General features: G+C 31.2%; 2 protein-coding genes across 2 annotated transcripts; both read right to left on the bottom strand.

Annotated features, from left to right (window-relative positions):
• Positions 1-5,002: 5,002 nt before the first annotated feature.
• On the bottom strand, positions 5,003-9,559 carry LOC145314826 (uncharacterized). Its single transcript, XM_080154907.1, has 6 exons — positions 9,537-9,559; positions 9,161-9,282; positions 7,593-8,798; positions 6,831-6,936; positions 6,284-6,345; positions 5,003-5,068 (listed from the first exon to the last, which is right to left on the bottom strand). Exons 1-6 carry the CDS (start codon positions 9,557-9,559, stop codon positions 5,028-5,030), a joined length of 1,560 nt encoding a protein of 519 aa, XP_080011033.1. The 3' UTR covers positions 5,003-5,027.
• Positions 9,560-9,591: 32 nt separating this feature from the next.
• Positions 9,592-15,249, bottom strand: LOC145314825 (uncharacterized). Its single transcript, XM_080154906.1, has 11 exons — positions 15,166-15,249; positions 14,635-14,718; positions 14,300-14,367; positions 13,785-13,859; positions 13,467-13,528; positions 12,936-12,997; positions 12,359-12,441; positions 12,076-12,156; positions 11,566-11,783; positions 10,066-11,111; positions 9,592-9,704 (listed from the first exon to the last, which is right to left on the bottom strand). Exons 1-11 carry the CDS (start codon positions 15,242-15,244, stop codon positions 9,592-9,594), a joined length of 1,971 nt encoding a protein of 656 aa, XP_080011032.1. The 5' UTR covers positions 15,245-15,249.
• Positions 15,250-17,090: the final 1,841 nt, after the last annotated feature.

The following is a 17,090-nucleotide window of genomic DNA, read 5'->3' as shown; positions in this document are numbered from 1 at the left end:
CCCCCCCCATCATAAAAAACTTTCAAACTTTTTTCACCCCCCCCCCTCTCTCAAAGCCTTTAGGGGCGTATCCGCTAGTACCGTTATATTGTATTATTGTTTCTTATGCGATGGGTGATCAAAATGACAAATGCAAATAAATTGGCGTTTTGGACTAACATACCAAATTATCAATCGAAAAAATATATGTATCTACTCCAATGCAATGGTTGAACAAAGTGGTAAAAAGGAACTCTCTATGTGAGAGGCAAACTTACATAAACGTGGAGTTAAAGATAGGTATTAAACAATCTAAATGTTTCCCCCAAAAAGCTATTTGGGAGAAAAAATGCTTTGCCTTTGAAGCCGTACAATACCAGTTATTACTATTGTGTGAGAAAAGTAAAAAAAACTTTACAATGTTAATTAGTAAACAATTACAGAAAAGGTTACAAGTTAAATAGCAAAAAGCGTTCGTGCAATACAGTGCAATTATCTTAGGACTTTCAAGGGATTATAAATTTTTAAAACGAAAGTTTGTCTGGTAAAGTCAATTAATCACAAATTATGACCTTTATTTAAGTATATACAACTTTTAATCTTAAAATGCATCCCCAAGAGTCAAATTTATGGACTTTTCACATGTGGACAAACTTCGCATTTATAGAATAGCTGCGCTACTTAACATGCTACATAATTTTTCCGATCAGTCTGTCTGGACGGATTTATATATTACAGAAAAATTCTTTCTAATATTAGACTTTGGGGTTGTATAGTAAAAACAGCAGGTTTTAAAGATTTTTTTAAAGACACCTTTTAACACCAATTTGTGTAGCCAATGGGTAAAGAAAGAGTTGGAGAATTTGGATTTTGATGCAAAGCTTTTCTATAAATAGAATCTTTTTGCCCGTTGTAGTCTAAAGCTAAATATATCTCAGAGGACTAATACAAAATTGCGACCTCATGGATAAGTGCGACTACGGCTCTAGCTTAAGAGGACCTTTAAAAACCAAAAAGCCTCTAGTAGGGATATTTCATATAAATAAAAATCATATTCACCATGAACAGTATTATTTTCAAATTTTTTTCTACAGGATTGTGTCGTTGGGTATGATATACCTATTATATTTTTAATTTTACTACAGATCTCCGTAAAGTAAAGACCAAACCTTGTACAATACCTGTAATCTTTCTCAGGGAGGGAGGGGACATTAGGCTGTTTATTTCACTTGCCCTCAAAGTTTATTTGTAAGTCCCCAAAATTTTATAATATGTTTTCTTGTTCGTTTGCCTAACAACTTTGAGGCCTTTTATAAAATTTTGATTAGATGATTCATAAGGTTAAGTATCCAAACGTTACAACCACTAATTTCAATCTACTGAGGAGTAATCCTGATGAACAACAATTATTGGCGATTATCTTATCCCTTTATATCCCTGTATGTTTCTACACTTTATTGTGTTCTACAGGTTTATGGTTCTATAATTATACTTCAACCCATCTTTATTTTTAGTGTTTCTACATTACAGAATAGAAAATAATCATAATACCCTTTTATTCCTTTAATCCTAGTCTTAAACACAGTGCTAACCTATCTATCCCTCCTAAATTATTGTTAACCTTAATTTGATGGTTGGGCCGGATACATATTTGGCTGGATACTTATTGCTATATTGTACCAAGAATTTAGGAAATAATGTTTGTGTCGACTGTTTGTTAACAGGGATTTTTGTTGTATAAAAGCCAAGCCAGGCCAAACCCTAAACCTTATATCCTTATATAAAAATAACAGGACTTCTGTTTGTACCAAAGGATCTCGCTAACCGCTGAACCGATCGGGTTCTCCTTTACAGAGTAGCTTCTCATATATCCTGAGAAGGTTTATAACTATTTTGGGGGAGGGTTTCACCACCCTCCCAAGAGAAATCACCCCCCAATTTATTTTTAAAAGTGCCTCGAGGAGCGTAGCCGCTAGTAAAAGTAACAGGACTTCTAAGAGTCTGTGTGTACCAAAGGATCTCTTCAGGATAACCGCTGAACCAATATGGCTTTCCTTTAAAACATAGCCTCTTATAGGCCCTGAAAAGGTTTATAGCTATTGCTTGGGAGGGTATCATTACCACACTCCTAAGAAGAATTGACCCCCATCTTGCTATTTTGATATTCTAAAAGTTATTTTTGGGAAACATTTTTGGACAATTATTATTCATAAAATTATAGAGTTCTACGCTTTCTGTAATTGCTAAAAATGAACCCATGGGGCAAAACTCTAAAAAAAAGGCATTTAATTTAACAAAATATTCGCATTTTTTTGTTGAATAGCTATTTATCTACTATATATAAAATTATCCTTGCTAAAGCTCATCCAAAGCATAAGAATGGATATGTTATTACTTGGATGTTATATCAGAATTTCATGTTCTCAAAGTAAAACTGGTGGATAAAATAACGATAACTCCACTCCAATTTACCCCCTTTACCCCATCCCCTCCTACTAGACGAACGAACTGACCAATAAATTAATTTTATGTTATTTCCCCCTGTCATGTTACCCACGTACATTTTATATCAATTAGCATAATCATGGAGATTATTAAATTCTAGTGAGCTCAACTTAAAATTGTTTAGTCTTATTAAAATGATTTGTATTTTCGACTGTGAAAGCTTTCTCCTAATTATGAACTAAACAATTTTCGTGTTTTCAAAAATATTAGTTTTTTCAGGAAATTTAAAGGTCAATCTTTAATCAATAAGGAATTAAGATATTTTAGAAATTGAGTATTTTGCCTTTTATAAAATAAATGTAATAAGTATATGTGTATTGTGTATAACCCTGACAACTACATGACCCTGGGGTCCTTTTTCGTCTGCTAGCAAATTGCTTTCTGATCTTTTGTAGCGACTTGGCTGTATATTTACGATGCTATTGGCTGATATTCAAAAAAACCAATTGGAAGTCAGCACAGGGTCCACCAACGGAGAGGGTACATATAGTTAATTATCTTCTTCTTGTTTTACTCTAATGTTTAGAACCCTGATACGACTTTTTTTTATTTTTTCTTCTTTGATAAAAGAACTGTTGTTTAAAACCCGTGTAGTGTCCTGGCTAATTTTTGATCAAACAGAAATTATCTCCAGGAATCTAAGGGTCGATGGCCGATAAATTGATGTACATCCCCAATGAGATACACAAAATTGCAGAATACAATTAGTAGTTGAAACGTTTGGACACTCAACCTACTAAACAAACCAATTAAAATTCAATAAAAGTCCCCAAATTTGTAGAACCAACGAATAAGAAAACATTATTATAAACTTTGGGGACTAACAGCCTAATATCCTCTCTCTCCCTGAATTATCCCCTCCTCCCATTCTTCTTCTTCACACAAATTTAATTTTATATTTGGTTCACAGTGAATTTTAACATACTGGATTTAATATCATATGGATATGGTATTGGTAGAAATAGAAATTTAGGCATAATTTGATATATTATTGTCAATTAGTTGTAGAACAACCTGAAATCCCACTCGGCCATTATTTTATTTAATTAGGGTCCAGATATCCTGCAAATTTACGTAATAGATAATTTGTCTGCGTGTTGTTGGCTTCGAGTCTGGAACTCACTGCGTCATAGTAGAGACTTTAAAATGGTACCAATGTTTGTTAGGTGTTACATTACCTAACAATCTAGGAAAAAAATTTGTGGGGATGGTTACTTGCAACAAACTTATCCAAACAAAATATGATTTATACATATATACTATAAATGCTATATCTACGATTATTAGTTCTAATACCCCCAGTAAAATGCTAACCTATAATTTGAGTTATAAAGGTTACAATCAAAAGGGAAAATTTGACAAATAAAATAAAAACAGTTTCTTTTTGTGTATTTAAGATGTGCAGCTATTTAGATAATTATCAGGTTTGATCAAATGTTGTTTTTAGTTGAGGACCATCTCACAAATCCTATATACTAAAGTAACAGGATGTCTTTAAGTGTGGACGAACCGTTCTACTATTATAAAGAAAATCTAACATTAGTCTAGAAAAGGTTCAAGGCTATTGGTGAAGTTAAAACCCACACCACTTCCTCATTCCAAGAAAATCCTCCCCCCTTAAAGATTTTTTTCTCAAAACAGAAATACATAAATGTGACATCTAAAGACGGGTGTACTTGAGGCTAGAGGCGAAGCCATTTGTATTATTAAAAGTAGGAAAATATAATCATACAGTGAGAGGGAAAATTAAGCTTTATAGATCATGCGTGGTATTCAAATACACTACAAATTTTCCATTATGATAAATTTTATTTTCTCAAAAAAAATCTACAAAATACAAAAAATACACGTATAACAAATCACTGGAAACATAATGAATTTTGTAAAGAAAACCAATATTGTAAAAATGCACAAATATAAAATTTTGCATACTGGATAGCAGCTTATATGAACTAGATCAATAGAAATTTTGCTAGGTCAAGGTTTTATCTAATGATTTGAAACCTTGACATGATCAAAAACGGAATTTAAAAAATATTTAATAATCCAATACAAATATAAAACATTTTATTATAATAAAATACTTTTTGATATTTTCTCTTACTTAGAATTTTTACAAGAAACCAATCATCTATTATCTTTTCTGAAATTAACATTATATATATTAATTTATTGAATAAGATTAAGAAATATAATTAATACTTTAAAACCATTTCTGGATAGATGGTTGTCCGTAGACCCGAAACTAAAGGCCTATTATTACGTCAAAGTGGGGGAGGGATTAAAAGGGTGTTTACCCCCTCAAACTTTAAACCCCTTATTTTTAACCAATCTAAATTTTAAAAATTCATTAGATTACCCCTCTCAAACCTGTGAAACCCCTCATTGTACCCTCCTTTAAAAAAGCTTGGACGTCCTTGATACATACTTTAATTTAAGTAGACAATGTATATTAGACAATGACTTTTTGGTTTGATCTATTGGAATAAAAGTGAATTCGTTTTGGAAATATTTTCACCTTTTATTATTATTTGTTGAAAAGTTTATCTTCTGAATCGGGAGTATGTAGCTAGCGGCTTCTTTGCTGAAACAAATACTTTTTATAACATTTAAAAAAATTAAAATCTAGAATCTAGGCGCTATTCATTCGAATGAATATATATCTAAAACCATCCATGGACCTAGCTGAAGCTTTCCCATAATGGAGAACTCAATAAGTTCATAGCTAGATATTAACGGAATAAAAAAGCATTAATACTTTATATACCAACTAGCGGCTTCGCCCCTAGCCTCTAGGGGCTTCGCCCTATATAGTTTTGGGAAGTCAACCTTCCTTAATAGAAATATTCAAAAAATTATTCTTTGTTTAATTACTCTGTGGTAAAATTAAACCCAGGTTGTGCGCTTTTATGCACAAAAATTTTAATTTGTACAAATTAAACCCAGGTTGTTTGCCGTATACACAAAAATTTCAATTGGTAAAAATTAGACCTAGGTTGTTCGCATACACAAAAATTAAAATTAAAAAAAAATATTTTGATTTTTAAAAAAATATTTTGATTTTTTTTTCAGGGGGGGATTCATGGGGGCTTCGCCCCATGTTGCAGTGGGGTTCCCCCACCCCAATTACTGGTTTTTGTTTTTAAAAAATTGAAAAAAAAATTTTCGAAGTGGGGATTTTTTTATTTTTGGGGGGGTTGGGGTGTCCCTTCCCCCAAGAAAATAGCTTAAAACCACCAGAGGACCAGTAGGTATATTCCCAGAAGGGTAGAGCCCAATTTTATCAGCAGTTACTGAAATTTTACAAAAAATGTAAAAAAAAAATTTTGGGGGTTGGATTTTTTTTATTTTTGGGGGGGTTGGGGGTGTCCAACCCCCCAAGAAAATAGCTTAAAACCACCACAGGACCAGTAGGTATATTCCCTGAAGAGTAGAATCCGATCGGTTCAGTGGTTACCGAGATCTTAAGGGACAGACAGACAGACGGACAGACGGTCAGACGGTCAGACGGACAGACATCAAGCTACTTTGTATTATAGATTTAATACTTTAAATAGTTAATTTAGAATAACAAAAAATTTAATTTAAAAAGAATATATGGAGAGAGGGAACATTGGATTGTAAATTAAGCTGGTCCCTATTATTTTATTAACACTTTATCTCATTCGTTAACTTTCGGTAAATTAAAAAAAAATAAAAATTTTACCGTTTTAAGAAAATACTCGGTTTTTGCTAACACATAGACTCGATGAGTGATCAATTTCTTTTAAGGAAAGCTTCATATAGTATATTTTTTTACCTTTGTACTTGTTATCAAAACAAACAATACTCTCTTCCTCACTGTCGCTTGATGATGAAAAACTAAAAAAATATAATACAGTAAATTATCCAAATAATACAATTTGTAATAATTATGTCTCATTTGACTTTAACAAAACAGTTTACATAAGTGCCTCTGGCAACATTGCAAAATAATTTTAGGATATTTTGTTTAAGATTGTGGAGGTACCTTTCCCTAAAATAGTTACAAGACTTTCCTGGACCTACAAGAAGCTTTACTGTTAAGAAGAACAATGTCGGCCAAGCAGCAGTTAGCATAAGCTATAGAAGGACAGGTATTCTGTTTCTTATACTGAACTACTGAACCGGTATAGCTCTCTTAACATTATAGATTCTAAGGTATGGGAAACTCTCTACAATTCCAAGAGATTGCCCCTTAAATATAAAACAACTCCATTCAAATAAATAAAATTCCAAATATTAGGAAATCTTATTAGTGTCAACAAACTTATTTACAGACAAACCTCCAACTACTTATTGAATACATAAGACTAAAATACATTTACTTGAAATTCTTGATGACCTCGTCCCTAGACATGAGAGTTGGCATAGCAGGTTCATCCAACATATCAAAGCTGTAATCAAAATCAGTAACCTTTATTCTTGAGGCACCTAAAATATACATTTAAGAAATAGAAAACGATTAAAGGGCTTTTGTAAGGGGTGGTTATTTGTATAATACCATAGCCTAAATCCTGGCCATTATCATTTTTCAATAATTTTTACGAGCCATTTTTACTATAATTAGGGTCTGTACGTCCGTCCGTACTTAATAATTAGCTCTTAACTTTAGACGAGCATTCCTGTACCAGTTAGAATGCGTATCGACTCTATTTTCGTTCCTAATAAGTCGGTACGTCTATTCAAAAAATGATGATTTTTAACTATTTTGACAACAATTTTTTTAAGACAAAATTATCCTATTTATCTGGTTTTTGAAACAATGATTCCTAAGACAACAAGGTACAATAAGCAAAGCATCTCTACAATCAAGCCCTAAGCTGAATGCATATCCATAAACAGAATCTGACAATTACGTAATTTTGCAACAAGTTTATATACAACTTGAACTTTATCTACACCTTTAAATCAATATTCTGCTTATTAAGTTTTAATACTTTACAAGTATTTTTGTTCGTTTGTTTTACCGTTTGATTTTAGAGCTTGGCTTTTATGAATGTTGTCATCCTTATTTTTTTATTGTACACACACATAAACAAACAAACATCAAACAATTTTAGTAGTTTAATAATTATATTAAGTCTCACCATTTGCTTGGCTCCTGTCAACAGCTTGTTTGACATTGTTAACATCATTGACTTTGTTATTTTCAGCAACAGTAGCCTTATTAGTATCAACATGGCGACCATCACTGCTGTTTGTTGTGTCCATTTGCATGATTTCATCAATATTATCTCGTAAAGATACTGCTGTAGTAACATCTCTTTTTGTAGTAAATGCTTTCTTATTTTCAGTAGTAGCAACTTGACGAATATTGACAGAATTAGAAGCAGTAATAGCATTTAGTTTGAAGGTATCTTTCTTGCTGTCACCAACTCTCTTAGTCTCTACAGTATCAGCTTGACTATCAACTGCGTTGGTAGTACTAAACTTACTGATTCCTTTCATAATACTCTTTATACATACTGGTTTAATGTTTTCTTTCATGGTTTCAATTGGATCATTGGGTTTCTTTTCTTTTGTGTTGATGTTCTGAACATTGTTAGATTTAGTTTCTTTAGCTACTTTGGTGTTTTTTGTTTTTACTATTGGTTTAGAAGTAACTTTCTTTTTTGCAGATGTAGCTTTTGTTTTATTAGTTTTAGGTGTTTTGATCTTCTTTGATGCTTCTTCTGAATTAGTAACATCTTTTTTGTCAATTGCTTTTTTGCCTTTAGCGCTGGTAATTTGGTCATTGTCTGCTTTCTTATCAGCTTTCCTCATAGAAATATCACTTTTAGCACAGGTATCATTACCATTTCTTTTGTTGAGAGTAGTAACCTGAATACTCCTAGCTGGATGGGTAACTTTGACAGGTGTTTGTCTTACTGCATGTAAATTACTATAGCTATTACATTGTAGGCCAGCCAATCTACTTGCTAGAATTTCTTCAGATTTTACATTCAATCTTTTCTTGCCATATTCAACATCATCATCGGAGGAATCGCCAGATGAGTCGCTTTCATCACAACTACTAAATGTAGTTTTAACTGCTTTGGTGGATTTTTTGGGCAAGGCATTTTTCTTTGTTACCTTAGTGCTGTTCCTGTTGGTGGTATTGGTATTCTTTGGCTTGATGTAATCCTTCATTGAATTATCTGAAAAGTTGCTTCCTTCATCCTCACTGTCGGAATAATATCTAATAGATTCACTTTGCTTTAGAGCTATGTTCTCCTTTGATGGTTCATCAGACGTGGTTGGGTTACATGTTTCAATTTCTTCTGTTTCCATGAGGTCATCTCCGTCTATTTTGTCTGAAAATATTTTTTTTGTGTAGTTCAGTTTTTAAGAAAATAATGTAATCTAATCTAAAACTAACCAAATAATAAATATATGCCCAAAAAAGTATTTAGCTTTTTTTTTAAACAAGTCGGAGGAGGGGAAGTAACTTTTATGCCCTACCACTGCAGGGACTATACCTAAAGCGCCATATCACCAAGGGCTAACCTGAACTCTTATTTTATTTATTTCAAAAGATAAAAAATGAGTGTTAAGTGCTCGCTTTGGCAAATAGAGGGAAACCACCAAAAGGTTATAGACGACAACTACAACATTTTATAAACGCAGCCATGTTAAATCTATACATAAATTGCTAAAAAAAATATTGAAATTTTACCTTCAACAGTCTGAGTGTTTTCATTTAAAATAAGAGTTTCAGCATTGCACAAATCATCATTATTTGTATTACACTCATCACCATTTTCAAATGAACTCTCATCTGATTCTTCACCATACAACCTATTTTACAATCTTAGATTATTTACTTGAAAAAAATGGAAAAAATAACAAATAATTGAAATAATATATACGAAAAAACAGGAACAGAGGGGATTTTAATTTAATGTTACCAAAAGTTTTATGAAATTCTCTTATTGGTTCGCTTAAAAACTTCAAAATCTTAATTTGTTAGTAAATACAACAGTATCCAAACTTTTCAATAAATAAGTGAATATACACAATGAGTAAATTTGTGTACTTCATTTATACTTAACCTAAAATGAGCATCAAAATACATATTGAAGAACTAAGTATTTGCATTTCAAAATATCAAGTAAATAATTTTTTCCTTTGAGCACTGATCATATTTGATATTTGTTGTCCAAATGATTGTTGAGAGCCATTAGATCCTGGAGGAGTAAACATTGAAGAAATGTTTGAACCTGAACAAGTTAGAATTGTAGGATACGTACATCCTTTATTTTGCAAGTATAATAATAATAATATATATTACTATTACAAAGGGGCTGACATTCCCTGAAAACAAGAACTTAATAAATCCAACCATCTTTGAGATCTGAAGGAACAGACAAACATTCTACCTCTTTCATATTTGTTACAGCAGCAAAACCCTTTGCATATAAGCCTAAGGCTACCTAGAAGGAGGTTAACTTTCCCCACACTATTGAAAAAAACGATAAAACAAGACAAAGCTTCTCCAAAAAGCATAATAATATTAAACCAGCTTTTATTCAAACATAAAACCTTACTCCTTTACAATACCTACTTAAAATGTTTTTATACCTGGATTAATTGGAGAGCATTCTTCCAGAGTATCCAGGCTTCCAAGTGAAGGCCAGGAGGTCAATGAGGTTGCTATGCAGGCTGATGAAGCTTTTATTCTTTTTGATGGTGATAGGCCAGGACAATCATGGTTGACAAAGAACATTGAAGATTTTACTGATTTTAATCCTTTTTGATTTTCATCTTCAACTTCATGATATTGCGTATCTTGTTCTGTCATATCAGCAAGAGGATTAATGCTTTCTATCACAGTAGGGCTAGCATTCTTTGGTAACCCTTTTTTAGTAAATGATTTAGGGGTCTTTGGACTAACAAAACTATCCTTTTTGGGTTTTGTGGATTTTAATTTAATTCTAGAAGATTTTCTGATAAAATCTTGAGAATCAATTGACTGATCAGAATGAGACAGTAAACTACAACTTTCCTCAGAGGTTTCAAAATCATTGGTTGTAGCATCTTCATGTACTTTGTCATTCTCAAACAAACTAACACTTTCAACCATTTCATTCTCAAATGCTTCATTCACTACTGCTGCATTAATATCAGCAAACCGAGCAGGGGAGAGGGTAGAAACTTGTAGATCCTTATTGTCACATGTGTTCATATCATAATCATATTCATTGTTATCATTTAATTCAAACTTGTCTCTGGTTCTTTTGATTCCTCTCTTCTTGTTCTTAACAACTAGTTCTTGAGTTTCATCTTTCTTTGATAATTCATTATCTATATTTGATTTTTTAACTGTACTTCTCAGGACTCTTTTGCTTTCAGTGGTTTCCTTGGCGCATTTATCAGATGTTACTTCAGGAATATTATCCTTAATAGCTCTTTTAAAGATGCTCTTTCTCAAATCTTGAGGTTTGGCAAAATAACTTTTAGCAATTACTCTTTTCCGCTGGATATTGTCAGTTTCAATGGTAGATTTGTTAAGACTCTCTTTGTCAGAATTATCCACATTTGTTTGAGAATTCAGAGAAGTAGCTTTATCAGATGTTTCATTTTGATGTTTTCTTGAATTTTCATACAAAGCAATATTTGATTGTAACCTGTAACAAAATAATACACATTAAAAATTTGTAATCTTAATTGATAAGACAATGGACGATGAATGGATAAATATCACAGATAATCCAATACAAAATTGCCCTTCTGTAGATTAAAATTATTGGTTGCAACGTTTGGACACTGAACTTAATGAACCAACCAATGAAATTAAAGTATCTAATAAGGAATAATAAAAGTATCTAAAATTTGTATGTCAACGGATAAGAAATCGTGATTATAAAACCTAAGACACTTAAATAATTAACAATCCATTATCCCTCTCTCTCTCTCGCGGCACAAGATATTTAATACAAATCTCAAAACAAACTCTAAATATAAGGTCTTATTTCATAGACTAATTCAATCATACCAAGACAATAATATATCAACATAAATAATTAAGAGTAAGAAATTTATGCTTTAAGAACATTCCTCCATTTTCTAAAATAATTTTACCTTTCAATATCAACTCTACTTTCATTATTTTGGTTGATCAGACTTTGCACCTCCATATTCTTTTGCTGTATCTCCATTTCAAGCTGGTTGATATGCTTTAATTTCTCATCATTCTCTGCTATCTTGGCTTCTAGTTGGTGTAACTGTTCTTCATTTGCTGCAATTCCGTATTTTGCTTTCTCAGCTTCTTCTCTATAGGCTGCAGCCTCTACTTTAGACTAAACAACAGAAAACAAAGAAATTTAAATTTTTTAAATAACCATAGTAAAACTATATTTATGGAAATACCTAAATGGTAAGTATACATATTACATATACCTGAATGCTTTAGAAATCTAGCAAAACCAATTCGAATGTAAGTCAAAATATTGGGCTTCAGCCTATTATTATAGCCTCCCTCCCCCCCCCCCCCACATCCTAAATATAGATAGATAAAAGGGACCAAGAAAAAGAGGTATTCTTTATAAAAATCATTCGAAAACCTTTTCTTTTGGTTGAAAAATGACTTACTTTATTAACATTCTCTTTGGCAGCTTTAACCAAGTTAATAAGCTCTTGAATCTTTGCTTCTTTCTCTCTATTCATTTCTTCCTGTTAAGATTTTTTTTAAAAGTTAAATTTGAAATTAATGGACAACATTCTCAATATTTTTTAGAACAGAACCAAATATAATGCAAAGACATCTTTAACACGGAATAATGATTTCACAGCCCTCTGGTAAATTGCTGTGTCCGCCACTAGACTACAACTAGTGGATATTATCTTACATATTTTTATTAATGTTTCTTGTAACCTGTTGATTAAGTCTTTCCCTCATTTCTATGAGTTCATCTCTTTCTTCTTGGAATATTACCTCATTTGACATCGTTATTTCACCTAAAAAGAAATTTTTCAAACAGAAGAAGGATTTAACTGATGTTTTAATTGATACATTAGAAGCTCTGGAAGATGATAAAGAAATACCCCATTCTGTAAATCAATATTAGTAACCAAAGTTTTTGACACAAAATAATTATAAAATTGAATATGTGACTAAATATCACACAATTCTTCATATGCTAGAAATTCTTTTTTAGATTGGGCTGATTAACCATTTAGAGTGAGTATAGAAGTGTCTTCAATGTACTTATTCTACAATCATGTTTTTTTTTTAAATCTCTAATGACTAACTCAATTGATCAACGAAAAATGCTGTAGTAAAGTTTTCAAAAAAACATGATTGTAGGATAAGTAAATTGAAGACACTTCTATAAATAATTTTACCTATCTTCAAATAGCTAAAGGATATTCAATCAGCCAGGATAAGAAAATTAATTACTCTCCTATTGATCTATTGCTGTATCCTTGAGATTAGGTGATGTAAAGTTTACCTAGCTGGTCAAGTTTTTGGTTGATGCTGTCCAATTCATCTGATCCTGACTTCATCTTTTCCCTGCATTAATAATAAACAAGTAGTATCTATCTCGTTTCAAAATAATTTTATACTGTATATATAACTGTTGTAAAGGCTTGGCCCCTAACATCTAGGGCTCTGTATTAGAAGATGGACAGAGGGGCTAGAAAAAAAGCTTAAAATCATCCCAAGACTTAAATATCTGATAAAAAAAATAGCCCATAACCATCACATGACCTATGTGAAGCTTGCCTAAAATAGAAAACCTAATCAGTTCAGTAGTTATTTTATCTAAAGCTTCAGACAAAAAAAAGATACTCCTTTACATAAAAAGATAGCTATAATGGATATTCATGTAATTCAAATTTTCCTTTGGACAAAATTAATTATTTTTAAAATAAATGTATTATTTTTCAAATTATTTTGGGATATCACTATTTAGATAATTGTTATCAAAAGAGAAAATCAGAAAACCATAAAAAATATTTCTCTACATATTATTACTGACCTAATACTTTGAATTCCAACCTCATACATTTTGTTCTGAGCATTTGATTCTTCGATCCTTTTCTAAATATTGTTATATTGATAAATTTTATTAGCGACGCTACACTATACCTTAGATATGACAGTCTATCATAGCAAAAAAACACATCAGTGCGCTAAAGAGCTTGAATGTGACTTTTCTGATTTTAATTGATGAATTTTATTTTTAAAATCGTAGATTATTGGCAAAACATATCACAACCTTAGTTTTTTTCTGATTATAAATAACTTATAAGTATAGGGAAAAATCTAGCTTAAAATACTTTTCCGATAAGCTTACCTTTATACTATCAATGCTTGGATTGAAAGCAGAGTCAATGGATCTAATAACATCGTCCTCCCATCCATCATGAAGCTACAAAACAATCCATTGATAAACAATGCAATTTTTTAAATAGAATAAGTAAAATAATCCTTTTCTAAATGAAATAAGGATATAAAGGAATAAGATATAGTTGATAAATTGATGTACATCCAGAATGATTACCCCTTCTGTAGATTACAATTAGTGGTTGAAACGTTTGAACACTCCACTTAACGAACCAACCAATTGAAATTCATTAAAAGTCCCCAATGTTGTTAACGAATGAGAAACGTTAATATAATACTTGAGGGACTATTGTAATAAACAGCTTAATGTCCCCTCCCTCCCTGAGTTTTAAGACAGGTAAACGAAAAATTACGATGATTTTTTGTCTTCTATTATCTTAGTATCGGGTTGGATAATCCGAATAAATATACATTGAATAGAAAAAATAGAGAATTAGTTATTTTTAAAGAAATGATTTTTCTTACTGTTTGCTCCGAAAACTTGTGGCAAATGTTTTCAATCTCTTTATCCAAAGTAGTTTTCAGATTCATAACTAAAGTAAAACAGAATTAAGGCGCATTCTCACAAAGTACCTTATGGGCAATGACAACCCCCAACCCCCAACTGACAACCACCCTTCTTTTTTTTAAGAAGAAATAAATAGAAAAATTGAAAAAATCCCTCCAGGCTAGGGCCTCGAAGGAATAGTCCACGCAGGGGTTTGGCATAAAAAAAAACACTTTTAAACAAAAATAACATTAATGTCCTTACAGGGGAATCTAGTTGGTCCATCGATGGAAACCACAAATGACAAATTGACCTGTATTCAACAGAACGTTCATAGCTCTCTTCCGGTCATCCTCAAAAACATCGCTGAGGTCACCATACGTGGAGGGTAGCAACTCTATAATTAATAGTGTGTAATATCCTATTTCTTCTATAATACAAATTAGAATGATGTCTGTCCGTCCGTCTGTCTGTCCCTTAATATCTCGGTAACCACATAACCGATTGGATTCTACTATTCAGGGAATATATCTACCTGGGGTGATTTTAGGCTATTTTCTTGGGAGGTAAGACATTCCCAACCCCCCCAAAAACAAAAGATTAAGTTTTGGGATGGTTTTCGGCTATTTGTATGCTCACTTAGAATACATAACCCCAAGATGCTAGAGTCGCATTGACTAGTCTCTAAATATAGCACTAGTTGTAACGAATGTTTTCATTGCAAAGAGCTATGCCATTCAATAAATAGACTCTGTTCGTAATTCGGTATAATCTAAATGTTTTTAAAAATTTTATAATAATAAACCATAATATTGAAATTTCTTGAAAAGCAATATGTACTTACTATTTTTACTGAGAAACGCCAATCTAGTTTTTGCATTCACATTCTTGAACCCAACCTTCCCTCCACCTTTGGACATCATTGTTCCTGTCTGAAAAATAAATATTTCCAGTATGGCTTCGAAACCGAATAATATCCGCTGGATTAGAACCAGTTTTTTTGCCATACTAAAAAATCATGTGTAGCATATATTATTACAGGCAATATTCCACATATATAAAAATAAAAATCATTAAATTAATACTAATTTTGTTAGCACGGACCTTCTGACCCTCGGGGCTAACAAAAAAGGTTTTAATTATAAACATTTTTATCTTAATACCAGCGAAAACTGTCTATAATACGATGTGAAAAATATTTATCATTGATTTTATAAGCCTAGCTAATCTTCTATGTATGTATGTTCGATTTCAGTCCGATACATTATGAAATCAAATAAAATTCATTACTTTTGATCATATTTCATAATTAAATTTTAGCCAAAATTGTATTACTAATATAGTTTATCTCCTTGAAACATTTTTTTAGGTGAAGTGATAAATTTGAATAACTCTGACAATTTTATCATTTATAAAAGAATCCAGTTCAGTTTTCAAAAAATCTTATTTTGATATATGTAAAATTGCTGTACCTAGATTCTAATTTCTTTTTTAATTAACCATTACAAAAAAGTCTGGTAACATAAATTTAAATTATCTAAAATCAATCTCTGAGAAAATTTTTAGGACTTGAAAAGAGATAAACTGTAGAATGATAAACTTATATTATAAATTGTGTTAAAACTAAAAAAACAGTAATTAAATTTTGACAAGGATGAAACAGCGTACAGTGCCGCAAAAAAATGACGTCATACAATAAATAACCTATAAGAGGCCATAATAAATTTTACCATTGGTCAATTGCGAAGTATACTGGCCTATCATTGGTTATTTTATTGTATGACGTCATTTTTTTGGAGGCACTTTACGCTGTTTCTACAAGGATACAAACATCGATTGAATATAAAACTTGAAACAATTGTTTTTCGGAGTATTCAGTAAGGTTAAATAATTAAATAGCTAATTAGCTTTAATTTTTTGCATAAAATAGATATTTAAAAAAAAATATTTTATGGCCTTTTTCACATTTTTTACATCTTGTTTTTTGAAAAGTATACTTTTTGATTTTCTTTATTACAGATCAGAAAACTTGATAGGCTGACCAAGGAGCTGAAATTGAAATAAAAAATGAAATTTATCCTTAATGTTACTACTTTACAAAAAATTTCTATTGGCCCATAATGATAAAATAAAATGCAAAGCTCATTGAAACAATCACAAAACAACAAAATATGCTAAGCTAGTTATCATTTGAAAAGAATAAAAAATAGAAAAATTTCAAATAAGAAAAAAAAATATGGAAAGAAACTTATTGTTGTGTTTTTTTTCTGAACCATATTGTACAATAATAGTTATCATAGTTCATAGTTGTGATTTTAGCTGGCAAAAAGGTTGAAATTAATTTATGTACTTGAAAAACTGAAATTTAAAAATGGTGGCAAAATTGTATCAGCTGCACAATATAAACACAAATCCTCATGATGAGAAAAAATATTCAACAGTTTTTAAGATGTATCATTGGCGCAGAATTATTCTTGAAAACTAAAAAATATTGAAATAGTAATAAAAAATGAAGGTAAATTATGCCAGTTCTCAATTAGTACAAGGTTTCCAAATGGTTGGATATATTATTATTTACAGTCTTTACTTTTGCACAAGTAGTGAGATGATAATAGGATGTGAATTTCGCTGGTCCTCAACGTATTTTAAATACATTTCACTGGTCCCCAACGTATCTTAAATACAATTTCTTGATGGTGGACAAGCATAATTTACAATCCTTCTGTGTCCAAACTTAATGTAAATATTTATAAGTTTTGATTGGATCAT

The sequence above is a fragment of the Acartia tonsa genome, chromosome 3 (assembly GCF_053477335.1).
Source record: "Acartia tonsa isolate MP-2025a chromosome 3, ASM5347733v1, whole genome shotgun sequence".
In the NCBI taxonomy this organism is placed as follows: Eukaryota; Metazoa; Arthropoda; class Copepoda; order Calanoida; family Acartiidae; genus Acartia; species Acartia tonsa.
Note: the sequence above shows the minus strand (reverse complement) of the source record. Positions and strands in the feature narration are given on the sequence as shown.

Excerpts from the sequence above, each read along its gene's own strand:
- LOC145314826 (XM_080154907.1), bottom strand. The coding sequence starts at position 9,559 with ATGTATTTTGATGCTCATTTTAG. Across the intron at positions 6,937-7,592 it reads TGACAGGAGCCAAGCAAATG|GTGCCTCAAGAATAAAGGTT; the intron begins GTGAGACTTAAT and ends TGTATATTTTAG. Across the intron at positions 5,069-6,283 it reads TTTTGATAACAAGTACAAAG|CAAAGAAGCCGCTAGCTACA; the intron begins GTAAAAAAATAT and ends TATTTGTTTCAG.
- LOC145314825 (XM_080154906.1), bottom strand. The coding sequence starts at position 15,244 with ATGATGTCCAAAGGTGGAGGGAAGGTTGGGTTCAAGAATGTGAATGCA. Across the intron at positions 11,784-12,075 it reads CCAAAGAGAATGTTAATAAA|TCTAAAGTAGAGGCTGCAGC; the intron begins GTAAGTCATTTT and ends TCTGTTGTTTAG. Across the intron at positions 9,705-10,065 it reads ATGCTCTCCAATTAATCCAG|GTTCAAACATTTCTTCAATG; the intron begins GTATAAAAACAT and ends TAACTTGTTCAG.